Source organism: Oncorhynchus mykiss, chromosome 17 (assembly GCF_013265735.2).
Source record: "Oncorhynchus mykiss isolate Arlee chromosome 17, USDA_OmykA_1.1, whole genome shotgun sequence".
In the NCBI taxonomy this organism is placed as follows: Eukaryota; Metazoa; Chordata; class Actinopteri; order Salmoniformes; family Salmonidae; genus Oncorhynchus; species Oncorhynchus mykiss.
The window spans coordinates 81,929,677-81,955,280 of record NC_048581.1 but is presented as its reverse complement, the minus strand read 5'-3'; the positions used below and the strand labels follow the sequence as shown (position 1 = coordinate 81,955,280).

The 25,604-nt window shown below is 43.0% G+C and overlaps 1 protein-coding gene across 1 annotated transcript in view; it reads left to right on the top strand.

Annotated features, from left to right (window-relative positions):
- LOC118940497 (nerve growth factor-like) overlaps positions 1-18,452 on the top strand; it is a 37,151-nt gene extending 18,699 nt beyond the window's left edge. Inside the window, exons 2-3 of the mRNA XM_036950752.1 lie at positions 5,961-6,103; positions 17,555-18,452. Of these exons, the coding sequence (XP_036806647.1) occupies positions 17,565-18,176 (612 nt within the window). The 5' untranslated portion in view covers positions 5,961-6,103; positions 17,555-17,564 and the 3' untranslated portion in view covers positions 18,177-18,452. The remainder of the gene's footprint in view (positions 1-5,960; positions 6,104-17,554) is intronic.
- The last annotated feature ends 7,152 nt before the right edge of the window (positions 18,453-25,604 follow it).

The following is a 25,604-nucleotide window of genomic DNA, read 5'->3' as shown; positions in this document are numbered from 1 at the left end:
ACCAGCTGATTAAGCCTATGAGTAGACAATTGAATCTCGACTAGGGCCAGGCATTTTGTTAGAATCCTAGTTGAAGTGTATCACTACGACCCAGCTTCATTCCTGGTCAGGTAGTGTGGTGAGAAAAGACCTGACACAGTTATTGCATTAAGGGGCATTGGCCAATGGAATATTTGACCCACCAGTGAAGACTGATGAGGTTACAGCGATCATTCTCTCACACCAACTCATAATCTCCCCTCCTACAGTGTCACTTGGTGTTTTGTATGTGTGTGTGTGTATATGTGTGACGTGTGTGTGTGTGTGTAGTGCCAGCTCCAGGCATAAGCGGTCGCTTAGGACCCCAGGCTGCTAGTTGAGAGTTATAATAGAATACACAAGATGCATGTTTGAAATTTGGTTGCCAATCAGCAGTTTCTCTTGTTATGTCAGTCACTAAATTAGCCATGTCACCTAACAATTTTTTGGATTGGTAAATTAGTCTTGCCAGCTATCTAAACATGTAGTAATCATGGCCGAATACCGACCGGGCACGCAGGGCATCGATTTAGTTAGTCAATCTCACTCAATCCTTCACATGGCATAAGTCATGGTAAAATGTATAGAATTGCAGGAAATGTACTTTAAAAACTCTTCACCCCACGGCAAAATGGGTGCAATTCTCACCTAAGGCCCCCAAAAGACGAGTGCCGGCCCTGTGTGTGTGTGTGTGTGTGTGTGTATTTTGTCTGACACTGGCTTTGTTGTCACTGAGACAGACATCTTTCAAGCAGGGTGTAACATACTTTACAGTAGGTTCAGTTCTCCAGGAAAGTCTAGTTTCCCAATGGGAGTATCAGGAGGGGAGAAATCAGAAATGAATGATCACACCCCAGGAATGTTATGTTGAAACCATTATCACAGACGGATTCACTGATTAGGATAAAAAATATTTTGTCTAGCATCTGCCAAACCTTTATGAAGCATTGCAATATACTGTATCTCTTGGTCAGTCACTTTGGGGAAAAAATCTGATAAAAGAAGAGAACAGTCATCAGTCTCAAACAGCATGAAACTATTTCACCTTTATTTAACTAGGCAAGTCAGTTAGGAACAAATTCTTATTTACAATGATGGCCTACCCCGGGCCAAACCCAAACCTGAATGATGCTGGGCCAATTGTGCGCCACCCTATGGGACTCCCAATCACGGCCGGTTGTGATACAGCCTCGAATCGAATCAGGGTCTGTAATGACGCCTCTAGCAGTGCCTTAGACCGCGGTGCCACTCTGGAGCCCCTAACTATGATAACTACAGTAAATAGCTAACAGAATGGCTACACAGACTATCTTAGCTACCCTTGTATTTTATTTTTACACTCTGTGCACACTCACAGGGCCCTACACACGCACTCACAGGGCCCTACACGCTCACTCACAGGGCCCTACACGCTCACTCGCACACCGACACTCACATACATTTATACTGACTCTACACACACCCACTCACGTACAATCATCATATACACTGCTGCTACTAGTTTTATCATATATCCTGATACTAGTCACCTTACCCCTATAAATACAGTACCTACATCTACATCGAGCCAGTATCCCTGCACATTGTAAATATGGTACTAGAACTGACTGACCCTCAATATATTATGCTCACGTACTTTAAAACGTGAAACTTACTCTGGGTCATCAGGGTAAAGACTATTCCCAGTATCCATATGGTTCTTCGTGCTCGTCCCCAAACAGCCCTGCTACAATCTTAGAAAAAAGGGTTAGTCGGCTATCCCCGTAGGAGGTAAAACACTTTTTAAGGGGTTCTAACTGGAACCAAAAAGGGTTCTTCAAATGATTCTCCTATGGGGACAGCCGAAGAACCCTTTTAGGTTCTAGATATGATATTTTTTTTCTAAGAGTGTACGTATGTCAGGCTCTGCTGTGAGCAGTTCCGCAAGAATGCCCTCAGCAACGCACTGAGCAGCACGTCATTCAAAGCCCAGAGGTGGCCCTCAGATAAAGACATCGGGGCCACAGCTCACTCTACTCCCGACGGCTCTGAATGGGAGCTGGGCTGACAGGCTCAGGTTACCAGAGGCACTGTGTGACTTTTACCATATGAATGAAGCAAACGTTTTCAGGGAAGGGGGAGGGGGGGGGGGTTGTTTCCCGAGCTGCAGATGGTGGATTGTCTTTGTCACCAGGGTCTGGTTGTCAGTCATGCCAGACAGAATTCATTAAATGGACTGACTCCATTAGAGCTCCATTAGAGGTCAGTGGTTGTGGGTGGGCCGTGCTATTCTGAACTAACAAACCACATCAATGACTGGGTGTAATTCCTCTACAGTGACACAGCAAAAAAAACGCATGTTTATCGTTGCATGCATGCATATTCAGCATACAGATGAAGAACTATGGTGCCTTCCACAGTCTTAAACAGCATTCTGGTCATGGTGTAACTTTACTACATGGTCTCAAAGATTCAGGGAATGGTATGCAACTGAAAACAAGAAGGGTGTAGCAGAATCTTTCATTAAGATTTCCATATTAGTTTGGCAAAATGTGTCTTCCCCTGTGAGAAAGACAAACATGGCTATTACACACTGAGTGTACAAAACATTAAGAACACCTGCTCTTTCCATGACATAGACTGACCAGGTGAATCCAGGTGAAAGCTATGATTCCTTATTGATGTCACTTGTTAAATTCATTTCAAATCAATGTAGATGAAGGGGAGAACACGGGATAAAGAAGGATTTTTAAGCCTCAAGACAATTGCGACATGGATTGTGTATGTGTGTCATTGAACTGGGCAAGACAAAAGATTTAAGTGCCTTTGAACGGGGTATGGTAGTAGCTGCCATGCGCACCAGTTAGTGGCATGAATCACAACGCTGCTGGGTTTTTCAGGCTCAAAAGTTTCCCGTGTGTATCAAGAATGGTCCACCACCCAAAGGACATCCAGCCAACTTGACACAACTGTGGGAAGCATTGGAGTCAACAAAGGCCAGCATCCCTATGGAATGCTTCCGACACCTTGTAGAGTCCATGCCCGACGTACAGAGGCTGTTCTGAGGGCAGAAGGGGGTGTATCAGGAAGTTGTGTTTAATGTTTTGTCCACTCAGTGTATACAGTAAAGTAGGATAGAAATCTTTCAAGGTTCAAGGCTATTGAGCTGATGCTGCACTGACAATCTGCATTACTTGTGTCTCCTTTCTGACTGTGACTATGCTGATGAACTCGCAGCACAAAGCACAAAGCTATTCTCTGGGAAGATATTACAACCATCTCTGCTAAATTCTTTGCCTCTTCATCCATACATGTGTCTAACCTCAGGAGAACTACTGTCTGGTGAGGTGTGTCTACTGTAGCTGTTGTAGCCATTGTGTGCCTGTGTGTTCTATAGGGATGAGTATGTGTGTTCTGTGTTCTATAGGGATGAGTATGTGTGTTCTATAGGGATGAGCATGTGTGTTCTGTGTTCTAAAGGGATGAGTATGTGTGTTCTATAGGGATGAGCATGTGTGTTCTATAGGGATGAGCATGTGTGTTCTATAGGGATGAGTATGTGTGTTCTATAGGGATGAGCATGTGTGTTCTATAGGGATGAGCATGTGTGTTCTATAGGGATGAGCATGTGTGTTCTATAGGGATGAGTATGTATGTTATGTGTTCTATAGGGATGAGTATGTGTGTTCTATAGGGATGAGCATGTGTGTTCTATAGGGATGAGTATGTGTGTTATGTGTTCTATAGGGATGAGCATGTGTGTTCTATAGGGATGAGCATGTGTGTTCTATAGGGATGAGTATGTGTGTTATGTGTTCTATAGGGATGAGCATGTGTGTTCTATAGGGATGAGTATGTGTGTTCTATAGGGATGAGTATGTGTGTTCTATAGGGATGAGTATGTGTGTTATGTGTTCTATAGGGATGAGTATGTGTTCTATAGGGATGAGTATGTGTGTTCTATAGGGATGAGTATGTGTGTTCTATAGGGATGAGTATGTGTGTTATGTGTTCTATAGGGATGAGCATGTGTGTTCTATAGGGATGAGTATGTGTGTTCTATAGGGATGAGTATGTGTGTTCTATAGGGATGAGCATGTGTGTTCTATAGGGATGAGCATGTGTGTTCTATAGGGATGAGTATGTGTGTTCTATAGGGATGAGCATGTGTGTTCTATAGGGATGAGCATGTGTGTTCTATAGGGATGAGTATGTGTGTTCTATAGGGATGAGTATGTGTGTTCTATAGGGATGAGCATGTGTGTTCTATAGGGATGAGTATGTGTGTTCTATAGGGATGAGCATGTGTGTTCTATAGGGATGAGCATGTGTGTTCTATAGGGATGAGCATGTGTGTTCTATAGGGATGAGCATGTGTGTTCTATAGGGATGAGCATGTGTGTTCTATAGGGATGAGCATGTGTGTTCTATCGGGATGAGCATGTGTGTTCTATAGGGATGAGCATGTGTGTTCTATAGGGATGAGCATGTGTGTTCTATAGGGATGAGTATGTGTGTTATGTGTTCTATAGGGATGAGCATGTGTGTTCTATAGGGATGAGTATGTGTGTTCTATAGGGATGAGCATGTGTGTTCTATAGGGATGAGCATGTGTGTTCTATAGGGATGAGCATGTGTGTTCTATAGGGATGAGCATGTGTGTTCTATCGGGATGAGCATGTGTGTTCTATAGGGATGAGCATGTGTGTTCTATAGGGATGAGCATGTGTGTTCTATAGGGATGAGTATGTGTTCTGTATGGTTGATTTCTAGTGGCAGTTAGACTGTGTGACAGTAACAAGGTGTTGTTGGAGAGGAGCTGTGTGGTGTGTAACTAGCTCTCTCTCTCTCTCTGCCCACATGGCTCTGCACCATCCTTACAATACTGCCTCTAGGAAAGGGGGGGGGTAGAGGGATTACACTGCAATGTATTTATTTTACCAGTCCCACCGAGACAAAGGTCTCATTTAGATGAGCCCTGGAATGTTTTTGGGAGTCCTATGGGAGCAATACCGAGAGAGGGTTGAGTGTTATGTTCACAGATCTGGGAAAATGGCTGTGGCATAGTCATTGAGTTTAATACTCGAAGACCCAAATCTAGTTCACAGTTTTCAGATGGGAAACCCTAATACAGACAGTATACCACCTCAGCATGTAGGGAATATGTGCTGTTATGTCTCACTGTGGTTCCAACGAAACCTATTTACTGTTTTCTATAAACCTGTGGATTCCACACTGTACCATAAAACCCACAGGTCCAACACCGTACCATAAAACCCACAGGTCCAACACCGTACCATAAACCCACAGGTCCAGCACCGTACCATAAAACCCACAGGTCCAGCACCGTACCATAAAACCCACAGGTCCAGCACCGTACCATAAAACCCACAGGTCCAGCACCGTACCATAAAACCCACAGGTCCAACACCGTACAATAAAACCCACAGGTCCAACACCGTACCATAAAACCCATAGGTCCAACACCGTACAATAAAACCCACAGGTCAAACACCGTACCATAAAACCCACAGGTCCAGCACCGTACCATAAAACCCACAGGTCCAACACCGTACAAAAAAACCCACAGGTCTAACACCGTACCATAAAACCCACAGGTCTAACACCGTACCATAAAACCCACAGGTCCAACACCGTACCATAAAACCCAACACGTAGCCCATCCTGTGTATCAGGTGTATGTATGTAACGGTGTCATTATAACACACTGGCCTTTCCTGTGTTTAGAGTGGCTTGCTGGACTGCTTTACAAACCCTGCGTATGACACTACAGCGCAGAAGGAAAATAATACTAAATCTCTACCTCGCTTTCCAACCAAGGTGCATGAACAGTGAAAGATGAAGCTGAGGATTAAAACTAATATTCACCTAGTTTTGGTAGGACTATCGAAGTGAGTTTGTCAAATGATGTGCTTTGCCTTCATCTCTCCCTCCCTCTGCAGGGGCCAGGGCCGAGCTGGGGGCCACAGAGAGCTAGAAAGACAGGCCTGATGGCAGGAGCCTGGAAGGCAGTCCGCTCTGAACACGTGCTCTAGGAGCCCGCCCCGCCTGGGGCCACAATTCCTGGGGAAGAAACACGGCACAGGTGAGCAAAGCAAGATGGGTGTTCTCGTATCTTCAAACCAATTCAAACTTTATTTTTCAAAAAACTTCTCATGAGAGAAGTGACATGCAAAACTCAATTAAGATCTCTGTGCTGAGTGACAATCTCAAAACAATTTCACCTGGTCAGAGTATTTTCCCTGGTCAGAGTATTTTCCCTGGTCAGAGTATTTTCCCTGGTCTGTTGGTCACTATAAAACCTCCTGGTGTAGAGTTAGAGATGAAGTACAACACACTAATGACACGTTCAATGCCGCCGCAAGAGTAAACATGTTTTCTATCTGCACAGTACGGGGAAAACACAGGGAGTGAGCTGTGATTACCAGTAAGCAGACAACCACACAGCTGTTGTATCTCTGAAACAATGTATGATACAGCCATCACACAGCCTGAGCAATCACACTGAGCCCACATCATATTCCTCAAGCTACCTTTCTCCATGGATGAATAGGACAGAGTTTCTCTCCTATTTTGAAACCAGTCTGCTATATTCTAAGATCCAAAGAAGTAAAATCCAAGTTTCCAGCCTTTAGGTTCTCAGATGTCAGTAAGTGTCTAGAGGACTTGAACCGGATTTGATCCCAAATGTTGACGTCTGTGTGCGTGTATGTTTGTCAGTGTGTGTGTGTGTGTATTAGATCCCTAATGTTGACGTCTGTGTGCGTGTGTGTTTGTCAGTGTGTGTGTGTGTGTATTAGATCCCTAATGTTGACGTCTGTGTGCGTGTGTGTTTGTCAGTGTGTGTGTTTGTGTGTGTACACGTGCGTGTGTGTGTATTTGATCACTAATGTTGACGTCTGTGTGTGTGAATTTGATCCCTAATGTTGACGTCTGTGTGCGTGTGTGTTTGTGTGTGTGTGAGTACACGTGTGTGTGTGTGTGTGTGTATTTGATCACTAATGTTGACGTCTGTGTATATATTTGATCCCTATTGTTGACGTCTGTGTGTGTATATATTTGATCACTAATGTTGATGTCTGTGTGTGAGCTTGTGTGTATTTGATCTCTAATGTTGACGTCTGTGTGCGTGTGTGTTCGTCAGTGTGTGTGTTTGTGTGTACACGTGTGTGTATATTTGATCACTAATGTTGATGTCTGTGTGTGAGCGTGTGTATTTGATCTATAATGTTTATTTTATTTTTTATTTTACCTTTATTTAACCAGGTAGGCAAATTTACAATTGCGACCTGGCCAAGATAAAGCAAAGCAGTTCGACAGATACAACGACACAGAGTTACACATGGAGTAAAACAAACATACAGTCAATAATACAGTATAAACAAGTCTATATACAATGTGAGCAAATGAGGTGAGAAGGGAGGTAAAGGCAAAAAAGGCCATGGTGGCAAGGTAAATACAATATAGCAAGTAAAACACTGGAATGGTAGTTTTGCAATGGAAGAATGTGCAAAGTAGAAATAAAAATAATGGGGTGCAAAGGAGCAAAATAAATACATAAATAAAATACAGTTGGGAAAGAGGTAGTTGTTTGGGCTAAATTATAGGTGGGCTATGTACAGGTGCAGTAATCTGTGAGCTGCTCTGACAGTTGGTGCTTAAAGCTAGTGAGGGAGATAAGTGTTTCCAGTTTCAGAGATTTTTGTAGTTTGTTCCAGTCACTGGCAGCAGAGAACTGGAAAGAGAGGCGGCCAAAGAAAGAATTGGTTTTGGGGGTGACTAGAGAGATATACCTGCTGGAGCGTGTGCTACAGGTGGGAGATGCTATGGTGACCAGCGAGCTGAGATAAGGGGGGACTTCACCTAGCAGGGTCTTGTAGATGACATGGAGCCAGTGGGTTTGGCGACGAGTATGAAGCGAGGGCCAGCCAACGAGAGCGTACAGGTCGCAATGGTGGGTAGTATATGGGGCTTTGACGTCTGTGTGCGTGTGTGTTCGTCAGTGTGTGTGTTTGTGTGTACACGTGTGTGTATATTTGATCACTAATGTTGATGTCTGTGTGTGAGCGTGTGTGTGTGTGTGTGCACTTGAAACCTAATGTTGACGTCTGCGTGTGTGTGTATTTGATCGCTAATGTTGATGTCTGTGTGTGAGCGTGTGTGTGTGTGTGTGTGTGTGTGTATACAGTGGGGCAAAAAAGTATTTAGTCAGCCACCAATTGTGCATGTGTGTGTGTGTGTGTTTGAATTTGATCCCTAATGTTGACATCTGTGTGTGTGTGTGTTTGAATTTGATCCCTAATGTTGACATCTGTGTGTGTGTGTGTGTGTTTGATCCCTAATGTTGACGTCTGTGTGTGTGTATTTGATCCCTAATGTTGACGTGTGTGTTCGTGAGTGTGTATGTTTGTGAGTGTGTGTTTGTGTGTGTGTGTGTATTTGATCACTAATGTTGATGTCTGTTTGTGAGCTTGTGTGTGTGTATATTTATTTGATCCCTGATGTTGACGTCTGTGTGTGTGTGTATTTGATCACTAATGTTGACGCCTGTGTGTGTGTGTGTGTGTGTGTGTTTGTGTGAATTTGACCCCTAAAGTTGACGTCTGTGTGTGTGTGTGCATTTGATCCCTAATGTTGGTGTGTGGGTGTGTAATTGAAACCTAATGTTGTTGTGTGTGTATTATTGATCACTAATGTTGACTTTGTGTTTGTGTGTGTGTGTGCTCATTTGATCCCTAATATTGTCATCTGTGTGTGTATGTGTGTGTGTGTGTGTGTGTGTGTGTTTGATTCCTAATGTTGACATGTGTGTATATTTGAACCCCAATTTTCACATCTGTGTGTGTGTGTATTTGATACCTAATGTTGAAATCTGTGTTGTGTATTGTGTGTATTTGTTCCCTAATGTTGACGTGTGTGTGTGTGTGTGTGTGTGTGTGTATTTGATCCCCAATGTTGACGTCTGTGTGTGAATTTGGTCATTAATGTTGAAGTCTGTTTGTGTGTGTGGGTGGGTGTGTATGTGTGTATTTAATCCCTAATCTTGGAGTGTGTTTGTGTATTTGATCTATAATGTTGACGTGAGTGTGTGTGTGTGTGTGTGTATTTGAACCCTAATGTTGACATTTGTTTGTGTATTTGATCCCTAATGTTGACATGTTTGTGTGTGTGTCTGTATGTGTGTGTGTGTGTGTGTATTTGATCCCTAATGTTGACGTGTGTGTGTGTGTGTGTGTGTGTATTTGTTCCTTAATGTTGACGTGTGTGTGTGTGTGTAATTGTTCCTTAATGTTGACGTGTGTGTGTGGGTGTGTATTTGATCCCTAATGTTGACGTGTGTGTGTGTTTTTGATCCCTAATGTTGACGTGTGTGTGTGTGTGTGTGTGTGTGTGTTTTGTTCCCTAATGTTGACGTGTGTGTGTGTGTGTGTGTGTGCGCATTTGATCCCTAATGTTGACGTTGGTGTGAGTGTGTGCATTTAATCCACATTGTTGACATCTGCTTGTGTGTGTTTTTGAACCCTAATTTTCACGTATGTGTGTGTGTGATTGATCTCTAATGTTGACGTCTCTGTGTGTGTGTGTGTATTTGATCCCTAATGTTGGTGTGTGTGTGTGAATTTGTTCCCTAATGTTGATGTCTGTGTGTATCTGTGTGTATTTGATCATTAATGTTGACGTCTGTGTGTGTATTTGTGAATTTGATCCCTTTTGTTGACGTGTGTGTATGTGTGTGTGTGTGTGTGTGTGTGTATTTGATACAAAATGTTGATGTCTCTGTGTGAGTGTTTGTTAGTATTTGATCCAAAATGTTGACATGTGTGAGTGTGTGTGTGTATTTGATCCCTGATGTTTACGTGTGTGTTTCTGTGTATTTGATCAGTAATGTTGACGTCTGTGTGTGTGTGTGTGTGTGTGTGTGTACTTGACCCCTGATGTTTACGTGTGTGTTTCTGTGTGTATTTGATCAGTAATGTTGACATCTGTGTGTGTGTGTGTGTGTGTGTCTGTGTGTGTGTGTGTGTGTATTTGATCCCTAATGTTAACGTGTGTGTATTTGTTCCCTAATGTTGACGTCTGTGTGTGTGTGTGTGTTTGTGTGAATTTGATCATTAATGTTGACAGTTTGTGTGTGTGTGTGTGTTTGATCCCTAATGTTGACGTGTGCGCGCGTGTGTGTGTGTGTGTGTATTTGAACCCAAATTGTCACGTCTGTGTGTGTGTGTATTTGTTCCCTAATGTTGACGTTTGTGTGTGTGTATTTGATCATTAATGTTGACGTCTGTTTGTGTGTGTGTGTGTGTGATACAAAATGTTGACGTCTCTGTGTGTGTGTGTGTATTTGACCCCTGATGTTTACGTGTGTTTCTGTGTGTATTTTATCAATAATGTTGACATCTGTGTGTGTGTGTGTGTGTGTGTGTGTGTCTATATTTGATCCATAATGTTGATGTCTCTGTGTGAGTGTGTGTTAGTATTTGATCCAAAATGTTGACATGTGTGAGTGTGTGTGTGTGTATTTGATCATTCATATTGACATCTGTTTGTGTGTGTGTGTGTGTGTATTTAATCCCTAATGTTTACGTGTGTGTGTGTGTGTGTGTATTTGCTAATTAATGTTGACGTCTCTGTGTGTGTGTGTGTGTGTGTGTGTATAATCCAAAATGTTGACGTCTCTGTGTGTGCATTTGATCCATATTGTTGACATCTGCGAGTGTGTGTGTGTGTGTGTGTTTGATCCCTAATGTTGACGTGTGTGTGTTTATTTCATCCCTAATGTTGACTGTGTGTGTGTGTGTGTGAGTGTGCATTTGATCCCTAATGTTGGTGTGTGTGCACGCGTGTGTATTTGTTCCCTAATGTTGACGTGTGTGTGTGTGTGTGTGTATTTGATCCCTGATATTTACGTGTGTGTGTGTGTGTGTGTATTTGATAATTAATGTTGACGTCTGTGTGTGTGTGTGTGTGTGTGTGTGTATTTGATCATTATTGTTGACGTCTGTGTGTGTGTGTGTGTGTGTGTGTATTTGATCCCTAATGTTGACGTCAGTGTGTGTATTTGATCCATAATGTTGACGTCTGTGTGTGTGTGTGTGGGGGGGGAGGGGTGTGTGTGTGTATTTGATCCCTTATGTTGACGTGTTTTTGTGTATTTGAACCCTAATTTTCACGTCTGTGTGTGTGTGTGTGTATTTGATCCCTAAATTGAAGTCTGTGTGTGTGTGTGTGTGTGTGTGTGTGTGTGTATTTGATCCCTAACTTGGAAGTCTGTGTGTGTGCATTTGATCCCTAATGTTGGTCTGTGTGTATTTGTTCCCTAATGTTGGTGTCTGTGTGTGTGCATTTGATCCCTGATGTTGACGTGTGTGTGTGTGTGTGTGTGTGTGTGTATTTGATCCCTAATGTTGTTTGTGTGTGTGTGTGTGTGTGTGTGTGTGTGTGTGTGTGTTTTATTTAATGTTGACGTATGTGTGTTTGTGTGATTTTGATCTACAATGTTGACGTGTTTGAGTGTGTGTGTGCATTTGATCCCTAATGTTGGTGTGTGTGTGTGTGTGTGTGTTGCGTGTGTGTGTGTGTATTTGTTCCCTAATGTTGGTGTGTGTATGTGTGACGTGTGTGTGTGTGTGTATATTTGTTCCCTAATGTTGACGTATGTATGTGTGTGTGTATTTGATCACTAATGCTGATGTGTGTGCGTGTGTATTTAGATTAACTAACTTCAAATAATGACTCGAGACGTCGGGTTTGATACGAAAGCTTCTTTTAGTAATAATACTTGTTCACGTTACATTTAACAACTTTGTTTTGGTACAGAGCAATGCAGGTAAGATGCTATCGGAAAGTCAGAACAATCACTGCACCTGCACATAATTGGCGCGTTCTCTCTCATTCCTGTCGCAAGGCATTCTGGAACTTGCAGTCAAAAAGCGTAATTCAACACAACCCAATACAATTACATATGCAAATAAATATAAAGAAATATCTTTAGATACAGCTCAAAGAATAAACTTAAACATTAACTCTGTAACACATTAAAGTTACAACATCCTCCCCCCCGATGAACACAATTGTTCATCTAGATATCTAGGCAGTATATCAACTGAATAGGTCTCCTCAACAAAGTCCCTGAAGAAGTACGAACTGAACATGATCTAACTAGGCCATCTCGGCCTGGAAAGAGTTCTTCAATCTTTCCTAGTTTCCAGGTTTGTCTGGGTGTGTTATCTTCTCCAATGAGTACAACGTCACCCGCCTTCAGTGGGGTGGGCTGTGGTGTGTCACAGCGGTGTGCTGACTTTAGATCCAGCAAGTAGTCTCTTCGCCAACTGTCTCTGCCTGTACTTCCATCTGCGTGTCATTTCCCGCTTGTGTAACGTTGGGTGCTGAGTGTCACTTGCTCCAGAATGCATCACCTTCTCATGGTGGTACTGTATCAGCATTTCTGAGCATCTGTACTTATTGGGCAGAACCCATGGGTGCTGCTCTCTGAATGTGAAGTTGGACTGTTGCAGTCTTCCTCCTACACTGAGTAGTTTGTGTTCGTCCAGGAAAGGTTTCTGTTCTCTGATTTTACAGTCATTGTTTAGGCTTTTTCCTGCCGTCAGTAGTTTGATCTCCTGTCCAAAACTCGGTTGTTGTGTTACCTTAATCCAGTACTTTTCTGCATCGAACAGTTCGTCAGCAGTCAGTTCACCTTGCATCTTTATGGTTGTGCGAGCATTGGCTATGAATCTCTTTATCCAGGCGGTGACTCTGAACACTCTTTTCAGTTTGCTGTACCTTTCAAGCTCCAACACAGGTTCAGTGCTGTCTGTGCTGTTTGCTGCGAGTTGTACAGTAACCTGGCAACTGGACTTGAGTTCTATATTCACCTCTTCCGGAACCTTGTTATCATCAGTCTCTTCGGACTGATTGGGTGATGTCAGAATTCTGGGTCCATTCCACCATAGCTCGCTCTGTGTCAAGTTTCGAACAGTTTGTCCTCTTGTAGGGAGGTCAGCTGGATTAGTTTTCCCTTCAATATATGACCATGACTCTGGATTGGTCAAGGACTGGATCTCCGTCACTCTGTTCGCAACAAACTGTTTCCATTTCTGAGCTGAGCTGCAAAATCCAATGCAGCACGATCATCGAGTCTGTCCACATTTTGATCTGTTTTTCTTCCATTTTTAGGGTGGTTATCAAGTTGTTTGCTAGTCTCGCTCCAATCACAGCTCCCATGAGCTCCAGGCGTGGCAGCGTCATTTTCTTAAGTGGGGCTACCCTGGACTTGGATGCGACTAGACTTGTTGTTTCCCTATCTTGTGACTCACCTTGCAAGTAAGCTACTGCACTGTAAGCCCTTTCACTTGCATCACAGAACACGTGTAGTTTCAGGGTGTGGTTATTCTGTGGCCGCATGTCTGTTCTGTACCACCTTGGTATGATGAGCTGGTGTAACTGGGGTAGTTCTGAACACCACTGTTGCCATTCTCGTGTCAGATCAGGTGGTAATTCTTCGTCCCAGCCGAGTCCCCTCTCCCACATTTCCTGGAACATGCACTTGATCCTGATGGTGAAGGGAGTTAAAAAACCAAGAGGGTCGAAGATACGTGCAGGGTCCCTGCACCGACCATCCAAAGGTGCTCTCTAAAGCAACTAGCGTCTCCGTCAGTCGCTCCACTCTGCCTGATACTATCTGCCAGTAGTAGTCTGCTCCTATCAGGACAGAGAGTTCAGGATCATTGTCATCTCCTGGAAAGTCTGCGAGCTGCAGTCCCCTTTTACTGAGCTCATACTGAATCCGTTCACCAGGAACCTTCATCACAGCTGTGCACACTTGAGGGGTTTCAATTGCCTCTCTCTATTCTCTGCTGTTTGTCCCAGACATTCTCCAAGATGACTTTCACTGTGTTGCGTTGGGATGTTGCTGGGGCAGAGGAGCCAAACGTGTGAAGAGTGAGTGCCTCTTGTCTGATTACTGGTAGCTTCAAGCCCTTCACAAGGTTTTCATGTATGAAGCTTCCTGACTGCCTCCATCTAGTAAGCAACGAGCTATCTTCCTGCCCGATGGGCTTTCTACCCATGCCTTTGCCGTTTGTAGCAACACAGTGTTCTGTCCATCTGGTTTCATCCTCACTGAATGGGGAATAACTGAGGAAACAACAGCATCTACAGAAACAGTAGGGGGTTGCACCTCACTCCTCTTACTGGTACACACCGCAATGTGATGTCTGCTTCCACATGTTGCACATGACACATCTTTGACTTTACAGAATTTTGCTATGTGTCTCTGTCCTAAACATACAAAGCATCTTCCCATGTTCTTTAGTTTCTCTTTGCGTGTAGCAATATTGTAGGCAGGGCAGTTTTCTGATTTGTGGTCTGCACTGTCACAAAATAGACACGTTTGTTGTTCCTTCTGGCTGGCTGTATGCAGTGCTGCAGCAGAGGGCATGTTGGGTCTTTTTGGTTTCATTTCATTGGAGAAGCATGACTTGTTCCATGGTTTGCTCTCTTTCTGTTGGTTGTATGATCTTGTCATTTGTAGCGCTCGCTCCCTGCTCTGAACCTCTTTCTGTAGGAAACTGATAATCTCAGACACTTTCCATTCATCATCTACTCCCCTCTGACGACTATAGTCAAGAGCTATGTCCTCTGGAATCATCTGCAGTAAGATTGGGAATAGTAGGCTTCCATAGGTTTCTGACATTACACCCAGTGATTCCAGGCTCCTAATCTGAATTTCACATTCATCATATAGCTGCCTCAATGCATTTAGATCAGAGGATTTCTTCACAGGTGTGAGATTCAGCAGCTTTGACATATGAGCACTAATCACAAGGTCTGTCCTTCCAAATCTGCTCTTGAGTAGAGTGATTGCATTATCATAGTTACTGTCTGTTAACATCAGTCCTGCTACTGCCTTTGCAGCTGGTCCAGTGAGATATGTTTTCAGATAGATAAACTTCTCCTTATTACACAGTGAATTATTGTTGGGAATAGCAGTCTCATATTGGCTCCAAAACTCCTGCCACATATTGACATCTCCATAGAATTTCTCAATAATCAACTTCGGTAGCCTTACTGAGTTAGCGTCACTCACCCGGGCTGGTAGTGGATTGACTTCCTGTTTCTTCGTTATCACTCTTTGTGCACGACTCTTCAGCATGATAATGCGCTCTTTATAATCCTCCATGCATGCAATCTCTGCCTCCAATCCGTCCAATGGCGTTAACTGTTCAATTCCACGATCGAGTTCAAACAAACTGTCCTCCTTAGCTGATAACAATTCCAACAATGTACTCAAGTGATCGGTATTAGGATTTGACTGGGATATTTCCACGTCAATCTGATTCAAAATCGGTGTTGTTGCGCCTCGAAAGTCAGAACACAATCACTGCACCTGCACATAATTGGCGCGTTCTCTCTCATTCCTGTCGCAAGGCATTCTGGAACTTGCAGTCAAAAAGCGTAATTCAACACAACCCAATACAATTACATATGCAAATAAATATAAAGAAATATCTTTAGATACAGCTCAAAGAATAAACTTAAACATTAACTCTGTAACACATTAAAGTTACAACAGTATTTGATCACTAATGCTGACGTGTGTGTGTGTGTATTTGATCACTAATGCTGACGTATGTGTGTGTGTATTTGATCACTAATGCTGACGTGTGTGTGTGTGTGTATTTGATCACTAATGCTGACGTGTGTGTGTGTGTGTGTGTGTGTATTTGATCGTAATGTTGACGTCTGTGCGTGTGTGTTTTTGATTCTTAATCTTGACGTATGTGTGTGTATTTGATCCCTAATGTTGACATCTGTGTGTTTGTGTCAGTGTGTGTATTTGATCCTTAACAAATCAAATCAAATCAAATTTTATTTGTCACATACACATGGTTAGCAGATGTTAATGCGAGTGTAGCGAAATGCTTGTGCTTCTAGTTCCGACAATGCAGTAATAACCAACAAGTAATCTAACTAACAATTCCAAAACTACTGTCTTGTACACAGTGTCAGGGGATAAAGAATATGTACATAAGGATATATGAATGAGTGATGGTACAGAGCAGCATAGGCAGATACAGTAGATTGTATCGAGTACAGTATATACATATGAGATGAGTATGTAAACAAAGTGGCATAGTTAAAGTGGCTAGTGATACATGTATTACATAAGGATACAGTCGATGATATAGAGTACAGTATATACGTATGCCTATGAGATGAATAATGTAGGGTGAGTAACATTATATAAGGTAGCATTGGTTAAAGTGGCTAGTGATATATTTACATCATTTCCCATCAATTCCCATTATTAAAGTGGCTGGAGTTGAGTCAGTGTCAGTGTGTTGGCAGCAGCCACTCAATGTTAGTGGTGGCTGTTTAACAGTCTGATAGCCTTGAGATAGAAGCTGTTTTTCAGTCTCTCGGTCCCAGCTTTGATGCACCTGTACTGACCTCGCCTTCTGGATGATAGCGGGGTGAACAGGCAGTGGCTCGGGTGGTTGATGTCCTTGATGATCTTTATGGCCTTCCTGTGACATCGGGTGGTGTATGTGTCCTGGAGGGCAGGTAGTTTGCCCCCGGTGATGCGTTGTGCAGACCTCACTACCCTCTGGAGAGCCTTACGGTTGAGGGCGGAGCAGTTGCCGTACCAGGCGGTGATACAGCCCGCCAGGATGCTCTCGATTGTGCATCTGTAGAAGTTTGTGAGTGCTTTTGGTGACAAGCCGAATTTCTTCAGCCTCCTGAGGTTGAAGAGGCGCTGCTGCGCCTTCTTCACAATGCTGTCTGTGTGAGTGGACCAATTCAGTTTGTCTGTGATGTGTATGCCGAGGAACTTAAAACTTGCTACCCTCTCCACTACTGTTCCATCGATGTGGATAGGGGGGTGTTCCCTCTGCTGTTTCCTGAAGTCCACAATCATCTCCTTAGTTTTGTTGACGTTGAGTGTGAGGTTATTTTCCTGACACCACACTCCGAGGGCCCTCACCTCCTCCCTGTAGGCCGTCTCGTCGTTGTTGGTAATCAAGCCTACCACTGTTGTGTCGTCCGCAAACTTGATGATTGAGTTGGAGGCGTGCGTGGCCACGCAGTCGTGGGTGAACAGGGAGTACAGGAGAGGGCTCAGAACGCACCCTTGTGGGGCCCCAGTGTTGAGGATCAGCGGGGAGGAGATGTTGTTGCCTACCCTCACCACCTGGTTGACGTGTGTGTGTGTGTGATCCCTAATGTTGACGTGTGTGTGTGTGTATGTGATCCCAAATGTTGACGTGTGTATTTGATCCTTAACGTTGACGTGTGTGTGTGTGTGTGTGTGTGTGTGATCCCTAATGTAGACGTACGCGTGTGTGTGTGTGTGTGTGTGCATTTGATCCCTAATGTTGACATCTGTGTGTGTATTTGATCCTTAACGTTGACGTGTGTGTGTGTGTGTGTGATCCCTAATGTTGGCGTCTGTGTTTGATGCCTAATGTTGACGTCTCTGTGTGTTTGATCCCTAATGTTGGTGTGTGTGTGTGTGTGTGTTTGATCCCGCCAGGTGTGTGTCCATGAGGTCGTCCATGCTGGTCTTGATCCTCGTGGTCAGTGCCCAGGCCGTGTGCACCATGGGAGGGGACTTCTGCCCCCCGGTCTCCGCTCAGCAGCACCCTACCCCTAACAGGACCCCTAACTCTGCCCCCACCGTGGACCCCAAACTCTTCACCAAGCGACGCTACCGCTCGCCCCGCGTTCTCTTCAGTGCACAGCCGCCCGACAAAGAGCCCACAGGACGCCAGGGGTCCGGGGCCAGCAGGGCAAGGCGCATGGTAGGTCAGCCACAGCACCGGGGGGTGTACTCTGTGTGTGAGAGTGTCAGCAACTGGGTGGGCAACAAGACCAAGGCCACAGATATATCTGGCAATGAGGTGGAGGTGCTCCCTGACGTCAACATTAACAACGTCAAGAAAAAGCAGTACTTCTTTGAGACCACATGCCGTGGCGCCCGGGCGGGCAGCTCTGGCTGCCTGGGCATCGACGGGCGACACTGGAACTCCTACTGCACCAACTCGCACACCTTCGTGCGGGCGCTGACTTCCTTTAAGGACCTGGTGGCCTGGAGACTGATCCGCATCGACGTGGCCTGTGTGTGTGTGCTCAGCCGAAAGTCCTGGCGACAGTGACCGTACTGTAATCACTAGTCCTGTAGTCACTGCAGTACTGACCGACAGGACCACATGGTTACTGTTATGAAGTCACTGCAATACTGCATTTCCAACCCCCCACCCCACTGGAGTACTGCATTTCAACCCCCCCCCCCCACCCCCACCGGAGGACTCTGACACTCTCTGCCCCACCCCAGCCCTCAGCTCACAGTTAATTATTGATTGAGGACTGCATGTATATAAACCAACCATTTGTTTATTAGTTGTTGTTGTTATTTATTAAACACCTCAGTACATGCACTGCATCTGTGTGACGTTGTTGTCTGGGTGGTGGGTGTGGTGTCCGTCACAGGGACTAATGAGCAACAGTCAGAACGACAGAAGGACAAATAACAGGTCGGCTAGGAGACAGTATTGTAATGTCAATACAAGTCGCTATACTTAGAGGTTTTCTAAACGACACAAAATCCTGCTCCATGAGAACGTGGATGAATAGAAACATATGGCATTATTTTGATGTGCTTTGGTCAGCCTTTGGCTCATGCCTACTGAGATTTCACTTTGTTATTTCAGGAAAAAAATATATTTCCATTTTTTTCCCAAGAATCTCCATTTCAACTTGGATGAACCAGGCATATCTAAAATAAAAAGTCCCTGTGGAAAAAATGTGTCCTAGAGTAGGTTTCCCGAAAGCTTCGTAGCTAACGTGATGCTTTATTTATCTCCATGGGCTGACTTTCCCGAAAGCCTCAGTCTGTTTGCGTCATGGAGAGAAATAACTTGAAGAGAATACCTAAAGTGCCATGTTGGATGCAAGGCTTTCGGGAAATTTACTCCAGAACACAGTTTTTCCACTTTTTGGTCTATTTCAATTTTTATTTTAGAAGATGTGCCATGTTCATGTTCATTGAAAAGTTTCCCGAAAGCTCCGTAGCATTTTTCTCCCATGGCCATGACAATCTATTTATCTTATTTCACCCATAACTGAAACAGACCGATGCGTTCGGGAAACTCAACCCAAACAACTCTACTGTCCCTCAGACACCTTTTAACGTGGTCCAGCAGTCCTGGCTACATCTGGGATAAATCAAGGGATTGGAATATCCTCCTGGCTGAATGGAGCATCTCCACAGCCCAAACACTGAGCTGGACAGCCAGCAATGCATCCACCTCCTGGCTGTGACCCAAGGGATGAGCAGGTCAGGGTAACCACAGGGTAATGAGATCTGTGGAGCTACAGCACTTGTCTTCAACCCTAAACCTAAAAAGACTAACATGGTGTGACTTGTTGTAATGTAGGTCTTGTAAATTAAAGTTTAAAAAAGATACTTCAGCGTGTATACAAATGTAGGATCTTAATTTGAGCAAGTTTCCTACACACGGAAAATAAATGTAAATTGTTATGTGGATTATAAACAATGAACATTTTTGCAGGTGTTGATACATTTTTCATTAGGGCAAATCAAGTGGAAATTACAAACGTTAGAAACCTTTTTAACCCTCAAATGAACTACAAGTTTGCATTTCCTGCAGCGCAGGAAAATTCTCAGCAATAAAAGACTGAATAGATTAAGATCCTACATCTGTACGTATTTTCAAATCTTTCTGTTGGAAAATTCAACTTGAAATTGCACTTTTGTTCCAGCCCATGTGCTACAACAACTGGTTTAATGTATTCAACTTATAATGAAGCCATTGATTAGTTGAATCAGGTGTAATTCTTGGCTGAAACAAACACATGCATACCATGTGGGTCTCTGGGACCCGGACAGAATAACACTGATCTACAGTCTGAGAGTTTACAGAAGTCACAGTAACATTAAACAGAATACTTTCAGTCCTAAAGGCAGAAATGTAAGAGCAGGCCAGCATTTGTGTCTCATTACTGTTACACAACTGTTTCTCTGTCATTTTCAGTGAGCGCTTGTTCTGTTAATTCCAGAGGAAATAGAGGTGGCGTTTTTGTTGACCAAACCTAAGTGACATGCTGGTGAAGAATGCAGACAAATGGGCTCTATTCAATCCACTTTGTGGAAATTCAGATTTACAGTGCTTAATTTCAAATACACACTCAAATGCATTTCCATTTCACTCTGATTTTTAGAAGGCTGATCTTTTAAGGGATGTTTTAAAGCTGAAGAAGAGTAAACCCCTGAAACAAGGTTTGCCAACATTCAATAGTGGAGCGTAGACCACAGATCAATACTGCCCTCTAGTGTTCTTCATGATGATCAACAATCTCTCTACAGCTCAAGGACATCACAACATTGACCATCGCCAATCACATTCATACTGCCATAGACAGGGTACCATTCTGCTCATGGAGAAAGGACAGGTAAAGACAAGCTCCTCTCAGAGTAGTAATGTTAAACCAACAATCTCTATGTCATGATTTCTTTGCCAGCTAGTTACACTTGATAACCATTTACTATTCCTAGCTGGAAAACAAAACCATATGTATGATGTACACTGATGACCCAATATAAATGCTTCAGTTCTTTGTCATGTCCTTAACCAGAGAGAAATAAACTGTTGAAATTGTTTGATCCACAGGCTGTATTTGGATAGAAAAGCCATTCTGAAAGAGAGCCAGCAGGGGTCGCTGTTTACCTTTCCTCAGCTAATAAAATACAAAACGAGTCGATCGCTGTGACCGTCGCTGCCACAACTAATGCCCTACCTCCTTCCCTGCCAATGGACAAGAGTAATACGAGATTAAAAAAGGTCCTCTGCTATTCTAACAAGGAAACGAAAATCGAGGTAAAAAATAAATAAAATAAGTTAATACCTTCATTTGGATGAGTGAAACTATATGTCATTTTCACCTATTTTCTCCAATCAAGTGCTAGCATAGGCTACTGTGCTTTAAAATCATATATTTAGTGGAAATTCAATACTACCAATATAACGCTGTCCGATGTTTCAGAACTTGGTCAACAAACTTGTGTACAACAGTGGAATCCTGAGTGACTTACAAGGCGTGGTCATGATGGTGTTCTGGGCATAACAAAGATCCCACAGGACTATTTCCATAATAAACAGATTATTCCATGGGCGAATAGCCGCACACAAGCCTAAGATCAACAAGCGCAATGCTAAGCGTCAGCTGGAGTGGTGTAAAGCTCACCGTCATTGGATTCTGGAACAGTGGAAACGCGTTCTCTGGAGTGATGAATCATGCTTCACCATCTGGCAGTCTGACGGACTAATCTGGGTTTGGCGGATGCCAGGACAATGCTACCTACCCCAATGCATAGTGCCAACTCTAAAGTTTGGTGAAGGAGGAATAATGGTCTGGGGCTGGTTTTCATGGTTCGAGCTAGGCCCCTTAGTTTCAGTGAAGGGAAATCTTAACGCTACAGCATACAATGACATTCTAGACAATTCTGTGCTTCCAACTTTGTGGCAACAGTTTGGTAAGGGCCCTTTCCTGTTTCAGTATGACAATACCCCTGTGCATACAGGTCCATACAGAAATGGTTTGCAAGATTGGTGTGGAAGAACTTGGACTGGCCTGCACAGAGCCCTGACCTCAACCCCATCGATCCCCTATTGGGATGAATTGGAAAGCCGACTGCAAGCCAGACCTAATCAGCAAACATCAGTGCCCGACCTCACTAATGCTCGTGGCTAAATGGAAGCAAGTGCCCAAGCAACGTTCCAACATCTAGTGGAAAGCATTCCCAGAAGAGTGGAGGCTGTTATAGCATAAAGCGGGGGGACCGACTCAATATTAAATGCCCATGATTTTGGAATGAGATGTTTGACTAGCAGTCCACATACTTTTGGTCATGTACTGTAGCTATGATGTCCCACTACATTCCAATCCCCCTCCCTCAAACTATTTGGAATTGTGACTTTTTTTTCTGGAAATGTGTCTTGAGTTTTGTCTGGGAGGGATTTGGGGGGTCTGTTTTGGCCACATCTTAAAGCTGTTTGTTATTTTAGAATGGATGGGAATAGGCTCTGCTCATTATTGGTAATATCAAGGTTACATTTGCTTATAGACATGTTGTCAGACTCAGCACACATTTAGGGCTTTTACCCACAGATTAAGGGCACAAGGCTGTCAGCAGTCTACTAACAATTGTTGTCACATTGCTAAGAAATGTGTTCATTTCATATATTTTTGACCTGGTTTCATAATGTTTTCTAATAATTGTTTACAAATGTGTCACATTTCTGAAACACATTGTTCTTGATTATACAATAAAACATAAACCAATATATATAAATGTGATGGATGTTACAGTACTTTAGCTCTGTTCCCGAGTGTAGAACTCTAGAACTCTCCCTCTGCCCTCTAAGACAATTGGTCGTCCCCAGAGTGGTGTCACTTTGTCAGACAGCAGCCCTTTGTGCCTAGTTAAGAGACAAAAAGCAGTGGTGTTGTGAAACAAGCCAAAGAGGGCGGGTGGTAGAGGACAGGAGAAAACAGTCTGTTTGGGTTACAGTGCCTATACTTAGACAGCAGTACCATTCTGGTCATGGAGAAAGGACATGTAAAATACAACGACAAACTCCTCTAAGAGTAGTAATGTTAAACCCAACAATCTCTATGCCATGATTTCCTTGCCAGTGATTTACTATTCCTAGCTGGGAAACAAAACAAAAACTAATTCAAAAACATTTAGTAAAACAGTGATTTTACCCTGATGTAGGCTGACGACCCAATATAAATGATTCAGTTATTGTCATATCCTTAACCAGAGAGAAATAAAATGTTTAAGTTGTTTGATCCACAGGATGTATTTGGATAGAGAAGCCATTCAGACCGAGAGCCAGCAGAGATCGCTGTTTCTCTCCTCAGCCAATAAACAGCCAATTGAGTCAAAACAAAATGAGCAGAGATCGCTGTGACCTTCACTGCCACAACTAATGCCCTACCTCCTTCCCTGCCAATGGACAAGAGTAATACAAGTTTTTTTTAAAGGTGCTCTGCTACTCTAACAATGAAAAGAAAACCAAAGATAACTGTAAAAATGAACTGAATCAAACTAATATTCCTTTCATTTGGCTCAATGAAACAATGATATTCGCTTTTCAACTATCGTCTCTGAATCATGTGCTAGCATAGTGTATTTTACAAACATATATTTGCTGGAAATTCAATACCACCAATATAATGTTATCTGATGTATCTGAACTTTTTCAACAGACTTGTGTACAAATATTTTTCTCATGAAATGATTGATGAGCAACGTCATAGTGGAATCCTGAGTGACTTACAAGGCGTGGTTATGATGGTGTTTTGGGCATAACAAAGATCCCACAGGACTATTTTCATAATAAACATACTTTGATATTTAGCCAACAAGTGCTCAGCTTACACTACCGTTCAAAAGTTTGGGGTCACTTAGAAATGTCCTTGTTTTTGAAAGAAAAGCACATTTTTTGTCCGTTAAAATAACATCAAATTGATCAGAAATACTGTGTAGACATTGTTAATGTTGTAAATGACTATTGTAGCTGGAAACGGCAGATTTTGTATGGAATACCTACATAGGTGTACAGACGCCCATTATCAGCAACCATCACTCCTGTTTTCCAATGGCACGTTGTGTTAGCTAATCCAAGTTTATCATTTTAAAAGGCTAATTGATCATTAGAAAACCCTTTCGCAATTATGTTAGCACAACTGAAAACTGTTGTTCTGATTAATAAAGAAGCAATACAACTGTCCTTCTTTAGACTAGTTGAGTATCTGGAGCGTCAACATCTGTGGGTTCGATTACAGGCTCGAAACCTGCAAAACACCAGTCTCAACGTCAACAGTGAAGAGGCGACTATGGGATGCTGGCCTTCTAGCCTGAGTTGCAAAGAAAAAGCCGTATCTCAGACTGGCCAATAAAAATAAAAGTTTAAGATGGGCAAAAGAACACAGACACAGGACAAAGGAAGATTGGAAAAAAAGTATTATGGAGTTCCTCTGTCCAGTGTCTGTGTCCTTTTGCCCATCTTAATCTTTTATTTTTATTGGCCAGTCTGGGATATTACTTTTTCTTTGTAACTCTGCCTAGAAGGCCAGCATCCCGAAGTTGTCAATTGAGGACTTGAGGTGTCTGTTTATCAAACTAGACACTAAATGTACTTGTCCTCTTGCTCAGTTGTGCACCGGTGCCTCCCACTCTTTCTGTTCTGGTTTGAGCCAGAGTTTGGGGATGACAATTTTCACAATAAAAATGCACCTTTATAATAAAAAGCATTACATGCATAATCGCATTTGCAGTCACTTTTGACAATGGTGTTTTCCCGCTAATGGAACATTCACCCTTATAGCCGACAGCCATGTGTGCACTGCTGTGCTTATAAATGTGAAGAAATAGCCTACTAGTTTATAAACATTTTAAGCTAAAGGTTCTGATCAGCCACATTGCGTAAAAATATTTTTTTGATGCTAGTGGTTGTATTAATTTAGGATTTATTGCACCCCACAACTGTCCCAGACCATGTTTGGAATATTCATTTATTGCACATAATAGGTTGACTTTTGTACTATGGGGGATAGTAGATTGACATAGACTAGTGCTTTTGCTGTTTGTTAGGCCTACTCAACTTGTTGGCTGACAAAAAGTAAATATGGACAGTTCTTCCAATATCTTCAATCTGCACCTCGGAATTGGATAAGGACGCTCGCAGTTGCGTCCCCGATGTGTCTGTCTTCACTTGTAGCCTGTGAAAGACCCGATCACGTGACGGAGAGCCATGTGAGTGAGGCGTTTCGGATTGCCCAGCACACTCAGGGAGAAGGGCACAAAGCAGCACCCTGGGCAGCAAAAGGCATGAATTGTTTTAGGGGGCATTACGGCCACAAAGGGGATGCCGCCGTGAAATTCGAGGCATTATCAAGTGCTTGTCAAATTGTGAATGAGAGACTATTGGAGTGTGTACAGCCTGTGCAAAAAAACAAAGCAGAGCTCATGTCTTTCAAGTGACATTTTTCAAAGCAAAGACTTTCAAATTAGAGACTAATCATGCAGCCTTATAATGTATTCAAAATAAAAACATATAGCCAAACGTTTGTAGAACAACTAAAGTTACATTAATAACTAAATTAAGGAGTGCCTATTTCTTTGTTAACTTCCCAACACACACAATAGCTGCATGTGCGCACTCCCTCAAATAATTTGGCAAAAATATGTATATTTTATTCAGCTTCGTTCAGTTGCATTCTTCATACTATAAAAAGTGCCACGGAATTATAAGCAAGTCTTGTCTGCTAACTAAACTAGTGTAGCCACATCAGGACAACTAAGATTATACTATTCTTTTCTTCTGAAAAGAAAGGTTCTTTAGACCCGTCTAAAATAAATAATGGATTTATTGTGAAGGTGTAGCCTATATTACATGGATTTATTATACTTAAAAAAAAAATGATTGTAGGCAATGTGTGGAAGCCAAGAGATGGTAAATATGACTCACCACCTGCATTTGGTCTTATGTAGC